Below are 12,780 nucleotides of genomic sequence, written 5' to 3' on the forward strand. Positions count from 1 at the left end.
TGATTATATTGGTGATAGTGTTATAAAATTACATGAAAATAATAATAAAATGATGATTATACTGATAATAAGATATTTGTAGTTAATGAATAATGATACTAGTTCATGGCAGTGATGATGAAAACTTATGGTGGAATGATTATAAAACAATGTAGAAAATTTTTTTCTTTAAATTTGTATTATTTAGAGATTAATCTAAGATTTTTTTATTAATTTATTTTTAAGGAAAATTTTTTTCTAAAAAAATATTATATATATAAAAAAAAACTCTAAAGTTAAAATCTAATTGATATTTATAGCTGATATATCATTCAATGTAAAAATAAAATAAAAAAATCCAAGACATCGATCATTACATAACATATAATCTCCAGTGATTTGCTACCATTAATTTCAGTTGCCCAATCCTAGTTTTTTTAAATTAATATGTATATATTTTAATTAATCTCTTAAATTCTAAAATTAACAATCATATCCTAAAGTTAAAATGAGTTTTTTTTTTAATTTAATATAAATATTCGAATTAATTTATGTATACCCCGACTAATTTTATGGATCAAAATGGAGCATTGGGATGGTTATGGTCCTTGGATATTCGACACTTACCCCCAGGAGATTCTGGGAGGACATACTTGTCATTTTCGTAAACCCAAACACAATATCTGTAATTTCACAATCATCGTCGCATCATCTTCTCTTCTATTTCTATAAACTAAAACCAAGGAAAATCACGCCTAACGCCTTCTCTCTCTCAGACACATACCCATCAATGGCGGCTTCTTTTACAACCCTGGTAGTCCTTCTCCCTTTTATTTTCTCAGTAACCAAGCACACCCCATTTTTCTGACCCAACCAAAAAATGTGTTTTTTTTTTTTGCAGACAAATGTGGGCTCACTATCAACTCCACAAAATACTATGTTGCAGGTAAAATCAGTAAGATCCACCCAGTGTAATGCTGTGAGGTTTCCCACTAGAAATGTGTTACCGTCAAATGTTTCCTCGTCTTCATCGAGCTTCTTCTTCTCGGGTCCGCTTCGTTTTGCTTCTTTTACAACCTCTTCTCCGAAGAAATCCCGTGTTCTCAGCTCCGTTCGAGCTAGTGCAGAGGTTAGGGTTTTTTCAGGTTTTCCCCCCTTTTTTCTGGGATTATTCTATGTTTCTAGTTTATAACGTGGTTTTTATCGGTTCAATTGATTGAGAGTTTTTTTTTTGCTTGAGACCTGGACAGTGAGATTTTTTTAGATTTTAGTGAACTTTTTATTTTTTTAACTTTCTTGAGTTCTGACGACTATATTGAGCACTTAGAGATATACGCTACTGTTCATTGTGTTCAAGGAACAAATTTGGGATCAGAAAATTTGATTTGCTATGTGAAATGTGTATTAGAGTTTGTTTTGTGATGGTTTTGATGTGGAATTAGTTTTTTGGATTGATGAAGTTTGAATTGTATGTGGTTTTGCATATCCATGTCTTGAATTATTTTCTTAAAAAAAATTTCAGGTTGCAGAGTTACAGTCAAAGGTGACCAACAAAGTGTATTTTGATATAGGGATTGGGAATCCGGTAGGGAGGCTTGTTGGGAGAGTCGTCATTGGGTTATATGGCGATGATGTGCCACAAACGGTGGAGAACTTCCGTGCTTTATGCACAGGTTGTGTCATATGAACTTAAGATCTATACTATCCATCAGTTATTTCTTTTCTAAACATCAATGCTTTGAATATTTTCTTAAATCTGGTTTCAATTGTGTATTTTGATCAGGAGAGAAGGGCTTCGGCTACAAAAATTCTGCTTTCCACCGTGTCATCAAAGATTTCATGATTCAAGGAGGGGACTTTGACAAAGGAAATGTGAGTTCTCTCTTCACACTTTTGGGTGCATCTCAACTAAAAGGATATTTTGTTGTCTTGTGATATATTCTTTTGTTAGTCAGCTGAGATTTGAATCCCTGTTTTGTAAATTTTAAGTATACATACAGTCAAAGATACCAACTAATTTGCCGTGCTAGAGGCCTTTATTATTTTTAAAGGCAATCTTCACCTTCTTTTATTGGCTTGCTAGAAATAGTAATCGGCTTAATATCCAATGACAAACCAAGAATTTTGAGCTGGTATGCTATGAGAACTTCAATGTCTCATTTCCATCTCTATTTTCTTACCTCCTAAACATTTTCTTCTTTCAAGTTCCTATTGAATAACTCTCCTAAAAATATATAAAGTGAATCAAGAATCAATAAGATACTGAAAACAAGCAAAACAAAACTAATATTATGATTTTGCAGGTAGCAAAATGAATTTGTGCAAAATATGGACGATACGGAGACTCGAAATAAAACATTAGAAAAAATTAATGAAAACACTTATTTGACTCCTAAATAACCTATACATAACATAAATAAACTGAATAGGTTAAAAAAATAGTAACAAATATGTTTTTGCAAATTTGACCCCTTTGTTATTTTTAAAGGCAACCTTCACCTCCTTTTATTGGCTAGCTAGAAATAGTAATTGGCTTAATATCCAATGACAAACCAAGAATTTTGAGCTGGTATGCTACGAGAACTTCAATGTCTAATTTCCACCTCTATTTTCTTACCTCCTAAACATTTTCATCTTTCAAGTTCCTATTGAACAATTCTCTTAATAGTGCAGGAGGTGTGTTGTTCAGTGTATGAGACCCTTGAAATTTGCCCTTTATTCAATTTCTATGCGTTTGTTCCCCTTTGTTTCTCCGTGTGTTTGTTAAGAAATGAAACATTGTCAATGATATTCTAAGCTCATGTTGTATCTTGTACATGCATCTGTGCCACTACCAACTAGCTTTGTACTTGGGGCATTGTAAGCGTTTTCAATTAGATTTGTATTCTGATATTTGGAAAGACTTGCAGGGCACTGGAGGTAAAAGCATATACGGTCGTACATTTAAAGATGAAAACTTCAAGTGTAAGTTGATACTTCTCATGTATCTATTGTACTAGTTTGGAAACCCCTGCTCAGTAAACTGTAAATCTCACCTAGGATGTTTCCTTGGTCGAAGACAGATGATCGCTTCTCCATCTCTCACTCTCTTCGTGTCTGAGATTGAGCAGTCACTGAACTGAAACTTCCCCATATGAGTGATTGATTCTTCTTGGTCATCATTTTTAAATGTTGGTGTTGGATGTTGTATATTTTATCTATGTGCCCCTGCATGCCTAATTATGAAATCTCATATCTTTTGCAGTGTCACATATTGGACCAGGAATTCTTAGTATGGCAAATGCAGGGCCCAACACCAATGGAAGCCAATTTTTCATCTGCACTGTCAAGGTAGATATTGTCATTTTATTCAGACACATATTCCTCATGCATGTGTGTAGAGGCATGCTCATTTGTGGCTGGGCAGACAAACACGTGATATCCTCTTGTTACAGTTTCTTTGATTTGGCTGAGAATGCTTTGAATCTTTGATGTTTTTTTTTTAAATATAATTGGTGCAGAATCTCAAATAGAGAGATTAAAGAAGGAAAATAATTCCTCTATCTACTAAATTTTCCTAGGGTCTCTCTCTTTGCTATGTTAGGAAGCTAATGTCCCTGCTACTAGCTGGGTTTGGTGGTGTTTATGGTATAAAATAAATTGTCATGGTTACTTGATTTGAGGTATACTGGAGAAGTGATCAATAGAATTAGGATAGGTGGTTGTTTCTGAAGCCAACTTTAACATTCTGCCTTTCTTTTCTTTTCTTATCTTTTTGTTTTTTTTTTTTTTTTTGGGGGGGGGGGGGGGGGGGTAGGTTTAAAAACTGTTAATTGTAGTTAAATTGGGTTTAACTTAACACCTCCCCAGGAAAGAGGATTAGGATAAAAAGTTCAGCAGGGTATTTTCCGGGTTACCCCCCTTTTTCTGCTGGAAAGTATGCAGGTGGTTTTGCCTGCCGGGCTTTTCTGTATGCAACGTGGCCATTGCAAAGAAAGCAGAATTAGTCTATATTTAACACAACTTCTTGTTGACCATACCTGCATTTAGATAGTATATGCAGGTCTTGAAGACTGGAATCCATTTTTTTGTTTGTGGTAGCTGATGGTCTATATCATCTAAATTTCACCAACAATGTTCCATTCTCTTAGAGTAGCTTCCATTTTCATGCTGGCTTAGCACCTATTTGTTATACCTAACGTGGTTTTTAGTAGTCACTAATGGAGACAGGTTATGTTCTACAAATGCTTATTGATTTTGTTGATCAATTCCATCTAGTTAAAAGCTTTGTCAAGTGGTCAAATCTTTGCAGATTTATGCTACGTTTATATGGCTTGACACATGTTTCTTTGTTTTTCTGTTCACGGGAAATGACAGACTCCATGGCTAGATCAGAGGCATGTTGTTTTTGGTCAAGTTTTGGAAGGCATGGACATTGTTAAATTGATCGAGTCACAAGAGACAGACAGAGGAGACCGTCCCACAAAGAGAGTGGTGGTCCTTGAAAGTGGTGAGCTTCCCATGAATGAAGCTTGATGCTATCAATTCTATCCATCACTTCTCCTCAACATCGAACATGAGAGTAGTCTACCCCATTTGGAGGGCTGTCGTTAAACGAGTATGGAATTAACCTCTGATAAAGTTTCTTTCTTCACTTGTATTCATTAGAAAGCTTGAGCAAAAAGGGTTGTTTCTCGGATAGAAAAAAATTAAATAATCACATGGTTGTTGGAGCATATCATTTTCAGTATATGATCCGAAACTTCCACAGCTTTGTTTTAAATGTGCTCATGATGGCATGGCGATGGTTTTTATTTTAAGTGTTCAGAGTGGACTTGGGATGTGATTCCAAGGTAATAGCAGTGAAAAGGTTATGAAATCACCGCACAATTCTTTGTGGGGTATAGTAATTCTGTTATATAATAAAATATATTTAAATAAATACAAATTCAAATACTAGATATTATCTCCTACAGTCAAGGAGTTGTCACAAACATGATTTGAGGAGGATTCTTTGGATCCTTGTATAACTGAAATACCCTCCCCTCTAAAGCCTGTCCAAAATGCGTAGCTTGGAATGAAGAAAAATGAAAGCAGATCGACCAAGGCTCTTGGTAAACATGTCTGTAATTGAGAGATTAGTTGGAAGATAGTGAATCTGAAGTTTTTTCGAAGCCACCAATTCTCTCACAAAGTGACGATCCAAATCAATGTGTTTTGAATGTTTGTTTGATACTGAATTAACAACATTGTGTTTTGAATATTTGTTTGGTACTGAATTAACAACAATAAAAATGGAACTATGACTGTCACAAAGCTTGATCGAAGGCAAGGATGAAGACACCTTGAGGTCTTGAAGAAGATGACCAAGCCACTTGATTTTAGCGGCGGTAAGTGTCATAGCCTGATATTTCGATTCACAGCTTGATCAGGATACCATTAGTTGTAGAACTCCAGAACACAAGATTATCACTAAAATAAATTGCATGATCAAAAATTGATCTTCGCATGTTACGGCATCCAGCCCGTTAGCATCAAAATAAGCAAGAAGGTCTCATGAAGAAGATGGGGTGAGAGATAAACCATTGAGAAATGCCTTCTTGACTTCAAGCCAATAAAGAGGTCAATGACTGGCAATTGCAAAAGAGAGAACAGCCTGAATTGTGGATGCCTTAACAGTAAAAATTAGAGGTTGAAGTCCACGCTGAAGAACATATATATAGCCCATTTTCAAGTCACCACCATCCCTTTGGTGACTCAATTATATACAACAAAACGATCATTAATAAAGGTGATAGAAAAAGAAAAATCAGATGTATGTTTACTAATAGATATTAGATTTCTGGTGAGTCCAAGCACGATTAAAACATGCGGTAATATAAGTGAGGCACCAGTACGGGAAACTGGAAGTGAGGCATAATTACCACCAAGAACAGTAAAATAAACTGGAAGTGGGTTAACAGTAACAGAGTTCACAGCTGGGTTTGCGATGAATTAACTTGTGCCCGAGTAGGGCCTTGGGATACAAAAGCTCCATGAAGCCACCAGAAAACCACCACTGTAACTCACATCAATCATTCAGACATCGAATGTTTAGTTTTGGTACATCAAGTAAAATGTCATGACCGCAAGTTGCAAACGTTGTCTCCATCTTGAACACGTCAGGAATTGGCTTCCTGGTGTTTTGTTAATTATGACTACGCCGACGACGACGTCGCCTCTCTCGTGGGGTGACCATCATTATTATTATTATTATTATTATTATTATTATTATTATCATGTTGTTGTTGTTGTTGATGATGTTTTGTTTTAATAATTGTCGTTAAATAATTCATAGCCAAGCATTTAGTCGGGTATTTCTCGACACTTTCTATCAACTTGTGTTTGCTAATATTAATATTTTTTTTTAAAAAAACAAAACTTGTGGTAGCTAAAAGCCTCGAAGTAGCGTTGATTGATAAACTTAAGGAGACAAAACTCTTTTGAAAAAAAAAATCTATAAAAACCATTTCTAAGAAAATTATCTTATTTTATGTTTGACCATATTATAAAAAATAGATAGAAGATACTTTTTGGTGTTCGAAAGCACACATTGAAAATAAATTTATTTTTATGCTATTCTATTTTATAATAAAAATTTAATGTTTGTTACATTTGATTATTGTATAATATGACTTTGTATATATTTTTCTAGAAATATTATATATGCTGGTTTTCTTATCTTTATATTAGACAAAAATAATACTAATATATTATATATTGACATATACCTATATATTATTTCCTAACAATTTTAAATAGAAAAAAAATTAAATATCATATGTCAATATATTATATATTGACATATATATGCGACACAACATTTAAATAGAAAAAAAATGATGTCTTATGCTTATAAGAAACTTAAACAAGTGTTTGACAATACGTTTGAAAAGCACTTCTAAAAAAATTTGAATTTGTTTTTTACTTTAAATTAATATGTTTTTAATGTTTTGAAATTATTTTAATATGTTGATTTTAAAAATAAAAAAATATTATTAACATATTTTTTTAAATAAAAAATACTTGCGAAAACTGCCTCTTAATTAACAAAGAAGATAATAAAATCAATTTTAATACTATGCTTGTAGCCAGGTACAACAGCTGTTCGATGTTGTCATGTTAAATTTGACTACGTATCTCCATACTCTGCATAGTAAGCAGCCAGCAACACTCGTCTCTGACATTGTAAACGTAATAATAATGTAATGCATGATACAGTAGCCGTAATGATTTTGTCTCAAAAATTCTACCACTCCATCTCCTCAACTTACGTGCTTCGAGGAAGATTTATAGAGGATCTCAACTGCGAGACCTACCATTTTATTCTATTCGTTCAAGGATCCAGTCCTCTTCCGCCACCGTTCGAAACGGCGAAACAGGGTCCCACGACACCAGAAAAAGGACCCCACATGTACTGGCGGCTGACGTTTGTGAGATCCTAATCCGGCCACGTTTACGTTGCTGATGCAGCTATCATAAATCAGAAAGGGGAAAGGGACACATCAATGAGGTGCTGGAGGATGTGGAATTACATAACATCTTTCCTCCCCGGTTGAGATTCTGTCGGTGACTTTTCTGCTGTCTTTTTTCATAAGAAAGTCTTAATTACGAAATGATTACGAAGTCACTAACAAAGTCTCCTATTTGCATCGTTATGATTTTAGACTTTAGATTCCCGTTCTTATCCAATCGCCGAGCCTGCATTTTAGAGTTTTTCCTATGCCATAATTATGTTATTTGTCTTTCACATGCATGATCTAAGGATTGATCAATTACTCGTTAAAAGTTTTCCTCGCTGTGGAATGATCCAACCCCTCAAGGGCCGAAGTTGAAACTCTATCAAAAGCTAGAAGTATAGAATCGATTGTATCAATCATCTATACTGGCATTTAATCATACTAGTTTATATCGTGCTCTGACTTTCATGTTCAGCCCCTCTCCAATTATAAACGGATGTACAGAAGAAACCAAAAGCCTTGAATCATGAACAAGTTTTTTCACAGATTTCTCAAAACATGCCATATTCAGGAATGCAAATTGGCCTTGAAATGATGGGTTCCCACATTACTTGTTCCACATGGAAAAGAGGGATTAGTTTGGGGTGTACCGTTTTTGGAGTGCCCCTTACCTACTCGTGATCACTTGAAGGTGTCACTTGCTTCAGGAAAGCCCTGAATCAAGGCATGTCACCACCACAACCCAACTTCTATCGAGTCATGAGCACTAAGCACTTTCTTTAGTCGGAATTGCAGCAAAAGTCAATCTTGATGGCTTATTACTATATACATACAGGGAAGTTGAACCACTATCAAACTTCCCTGTCCCATTACACATCACCATTTTGTATACTCTTGGTAGGCGAAAGCACAACTAAAACATCCCACCAATAGATATTTGTATGCCTAGGCCATAATGTTGCTAGGGGAATATAATCTTCAACACTGTAGCGCCTGCTCTCTATTCATGAGTTACCTGCTAATGAGAAAAATGCTAAGAGAGGGACCAAAGGAAATATACAATCAAATTAATGCACAGCTGTGCGATGGAATCACCACTCTCAAATTCAATGATCCAATAAAATCAAATCTGCAATGCATCCTGCACTAAAGGAGCCTTTACATAACATCAGGATCCAAAATGCAAATCATGTTGATCATAGCGCTTAAACCATCACGCAGAATATTGACCCTCAGCGCTGCATTTTGGATGAAGTTTTTGAGCCAGTATAACAATATTTACAAAGTCACATGGGACAAGGAAGCTCGAACAAGATATTTACAACAAGCTTTACGAATTCAAATTTGATTGCAACTTTCATGCCTCGTCCAAGATCAACAGGGAAGTGAACTGAAGCTCTAAGGAACAACCTGTGCAACTAAGTCAAACTATCCAACATTTACGTGGCTGACCAGCCTAGTTTAGCCATTGAACAGCTCAAGAATTTGACTTTATTAGACCCAAGTGATAAAGGAACTTCTCTGACTTTGATCGAAAGATATTACCTAAAGACAATAACCCACGTTCCTGGGGCGGAGACTTCGAGTAAGCATCATCATTCACATTAAGTATAGTCAAACCGATCTCTTTTCTAACTGCTTCAATAGTTTCACTCTTCACTGGATGTCCTGATGAATCAGTGACGAAGAAAACATTCACAGCCTGGGAACCTCTGGTAGTAACCTCAGCTCGAGTGACTGAAAGACCGTTTTCCCTAAAAATGCGAGTCACGTCAGACAAAAGGCCGACCCTATCCTCAGAACAAAGTTCCAATCTTACGCCCTGCATCAAGACAGTTCAATAAATCAAATACTAGTGAGATGTTGACAAGTTTGAAACTAGCATTAAAATCAAACATGAGCATATCTGTACCTCAGAAGTTCTCCTCCTAATAGCAGCCTCCAAGCAATTAATTAGTCTTTGCCTCTCTGCTTCGGAATTAATTGGGGACCCATCCATATGCCTAATAAAATACTCCTGTATTACAAGTAACAAATGAGATCCTCCGTAGCAATGTTTAAAAGCATTTGTTTGGTAAAAAAAAAAAAAAAACAGAAAATTATTAAATGCATCTTGAAGGAATAAAGAGTAACCTGGCAAGCCTCCGGTCCTTCAGCTATGATAATTGCATGATATACTACATATTGCATGTCAGTTAACGTGCACACTGTATCAAATATTAGCTTCGGCCGGTCTGGACACCTCAAGTTCACAACAGTGTAACCCTTATCTACACAGTTTTCCACCGTTACAAAACGGTTGCGTTCACTTGCTGAGCTACAATCTGCATCATCCACGTCATAATCACGATCAGCATACATCATCTGATGCAGCCTCCTCTCCTTGTGAGTGGAACCCACGGACACAGCTGTATTGGCACTTCGTTTATCTCTATCACCGATTAGAATACATAGGAGAAGTTGTTTGATCTTAGTGAGCCTATCAGGATCATCAATTGGCAATCCAGTAGCCTCATCAGTGATGTAAACAACAGATGCCATTCTTGAATTGTGGGTCCATATTTCTGAGGCCACCACATTACATTTGAGGCCAGCAAGAACAGCAAAAATTTCTGAAAGCAAGCCTGGTCGATCTCTTCCTGTCAATTCAATAGTTGTGTGCTCCGCAGCTCCTTGCACATCCACAGACCGTCTCAAGGATCGGAAGCTTGGTCCTCTTGGTCCCAGTGACTGTGACATGTAAATTAATTCATGAACATGACTTGAGACTTACATGGCTCCACACATATTGTTGTAAAACTTTCATAGTAGAGACCCAACAACAGCCACCATTTCTTCCTCGTCTGCTCCTTTCTTTATCTCCTTGAGCGAAACTAAGGAGAATAATTAATTTAAAGGACTTGGATCCACAAAAAGAAGTGCCCAGTGACTTCCTCACTGCATCTGGAATTCTATACAATTTGACTTGTCTGTTCCTTCCATGACATTTATATATCTAACCAAGGGTTTTCAACAGTTTTGAACTTCTCTATGAATTTCTCTACCTCCTTTTTGAAAGAAAAATTGGAATTCAGAGAGAATAGAAGTACTATAGTCTAAAAATGTGCACAAAAAATGAGGCCTTGCTCTCGGATTCTTGTCAAAATTTAATGACGAGTGAAAAGGCTAAAAACACAGAGGCACTTGCTGGAGCTAAGGCTCCATTAGGGCATAAAACATTTAGAAAAGAAGTCAGGACTCAGCACCAAAGTTATATGCTTTAAAGTCTCTTTAATTCCACTTTCACATGGAAACTATAAATGTAAATATTTCCATTTTCCAGTTTTGGTTAAAATGGAGGCCAGTTTAGCAGACCTACCTGTTGAATTCTTTCAGCCACATCATCCTCGGATAACTTATTCCCATGTTGATCTGTAACGTGAAACACTGCAAAAGAACCATTTTAAGACAAGAAAATCAACAACAATTAATTGACTTACAGAGCCACCAAACTTGAATGAAAAGGCAAAGGACAAAAAACTAACCATCCATGAACCATTCTCCATCTGAAGAAATGTAAGCTCGTCTGATTAAAAGATTCAAATCAGTCAAAACCTGAACCACCTCTAACAAACTACCACGCTTATTAGCACTATCAACCTGAAAATTATCAACAAAACAAAATCAAGTTACAGACTTTAAACTCACAAAAGCTCATAAAACGAACCAATAACATCCAAATGATTCAATCAAACACCTCAATCAAAGTGGCTGTCCTGCTTGAGGCATTATCAACTGTAACCCTGCAAAATTAAACACAGACAAGAAACAATATCACACACGCATATTGCCAAATCCTTAAAAAAATCTGAACTTTGAGCTCAAGAAATGAAAATTTCAAGAAAACACAACCACCCTTTTCAATTCAAACAAAAACTCGCACATTAAATGAAATTAAAAGCAAACAAAAGTAAATTCACCTTGGAGGGTTCATTCGAATTACAAGCTTCTCAAATTCATCATCCATTGTGAGAGGAGACCAGCAGTCCATATTCTCGATAACAACTAGAACAAGAACAGGGAGAAGAACTAGAAAAAGTAGAGATTTATAAAACCAAAGCAGAGGATTATGTCTGTGTGTGTCAAAAACGTAGAGAAATGGGTTGGCTTTGTTTTGGTTTGCTGGTGTACTTTCTTTCCATCAGTGTCATCAGTTTTTTGTACCTTCGGATTCTGAATTCTGTTGTGTTGTGTGTTTGTTGGGTTCTCTTGGTTTGGACGAAGAGTTTTGGAGGGACTTCACATTAACAACACTAATCCCTTCAAAAAGAAAAGAAAAGAAAGAATAATCAGCATAAGAGAAGAGAGGAGAAAGCAAGGGACGGGGCACTGTCAAACAGGCTTGTTGTCGCCTGGTAACATGGGGTCTACCTACGCCCCTCCTCCCAGAACTTGGTCTCCTCTTCTTCTCCGTTAGAGGGTTTGTGATTATTGATTGGTATCCTTTCACAAGGCGGCTCCAAGTTTTTCTCTGGCTAGTGTAAGTGGGTTTTCAACATTTCTTGCCCTGGTTTTATAGACTCTTTTTATCAATAGCACGTCTTAATACTCTACGGACTGCAGAGTTTCTAACTGGTTTTCAAAAGGCGTTACATTAAATATTGATTTTTTTTAATTATTATTTTTTCAAGATTATTTTCATATACTTTAATCAAAATTAATTTTAAAAAAATAAATATTGTCACCCATATTTTTACTTTTGGTCTATTAAAATAATATTTTTTTATATTTTAAAAATTATTTTTAATATCAGCGTATCAAAACAATCCAAAATATAAAAAAATATATATTAATTTTAAGTAAAAATAATTTTAAATTTTTTAAAAATACAAATTAACCCGCGTTTCAAATACTGTCGTCACAACATTAATTATATTGACATCTGGTTGGACTTTGTTTGGATTTAGGGTTACTCTCTCTTCCTTTGATTTTATGGCAAGCTCCTCGTTAAGCTTGTGTTTGGTATAAAGTTAAAATTTGAAGGAAAAAAAACGTTAAAGAATTAAGATTTAATGAAAATATTAAATATATAAAAAGTGTTAAGTGTTAAGGGATATTTGATCTGAAATATAAGTGAAAGAATAAAATAAGAATAAAACAAATTTAAATTAAAAAATGGAAAGGACACAGGACTTCAAGATTCTCCCCATTTAAAATTTCCTAACCCCTCTCTCATCGCAAACTTAACACTTAACCCCATTTTTTAAAGTAAAATTCTAATCTTCGAGAAACTTTCTCATCTTCTAATCAACCGAACACAAGTAAAAGGGACATAAAAATTATA

The 12,780-nt window shown here is 35.3% G+C and overlaps 2 protein-coding genes across 2 annotated transcripts; one reads left to right on the top strand and one right to left on the bottom strand.

Annotated features, from left to right (window-relative positions):
- Window positions 1-627: 627 nt before the first annotated feature.
- On the top strand, window positions 628-4,741 carry LOC7496556 (photosynthetic NDH subunit of lumenal location 5, chloroplastic). The gene is made up of 7 exons (XM_002303736.3): window positions 628-793; window positions 881-1,108; window positions 1,502-1,652; window positions 1,763-1,851; window positions 2,889-2,943; window positions 3,224-3,309; window positions 4,336-4,741. The coding sequence occupies exons 1-7, from the start codon at window positions 770-772 to the stop codon at window positions 4,492-4,494; spliced, it is 792 nt and encodes a 263-aa protein (XP_002303772.1). The 5' UTR covers window positions 628-769; the 3' UTR covers window positions 4,495-4,741.
- Window positions 4,742-8,524: 3,783 nt separating this feature from the next.
- LOC7481204 (ACT domain-containing protein ACR4) lies at window positions 8,525-12,023 on the bottom strand. Its single transcript, XM_002304631.4, has 7 exons — window positions 11,417-12,023; window positions 11,194-11,239; window positions 10,982-11,096; window positions 10,816-10,883; window positions 9,591-10,187; window positions 9,370-9,474; window positions 8,525-9,279 (listed from the first exon to the last, which is right to left on the bottom strand). The coding sequence occupies exons 1-7, from the start codon at window positions 11,485-11,487 to the stop codon at window positions 8,935-8,937; spliced, it is 1,347 nt and encodes a 448-aa protein (XP_002304667.1). The 5' UTR covers window positions 11,488-12,023; the 3' UTR covers window positions 8,525-8,934.
- Between the last annotated feature and the right edge of the window lie 757 nt (window positions 12,024-12,780).

Source organism: Populus trichocarpa, chromosome 3 (assembly GCF_000002775.5).
Source record: "Populus trichocarpa isolate Nisqually-1 chromosome 3, P.trichocarpa_v4.1, whole genome shotgun sequence".
Lineage (NCBI taxonomy): Eukaryota > Viridiplantae > Streptophyta > Magnoliopsida > Malpighiales > Salicaceae > Populus > Populus trichocarpa.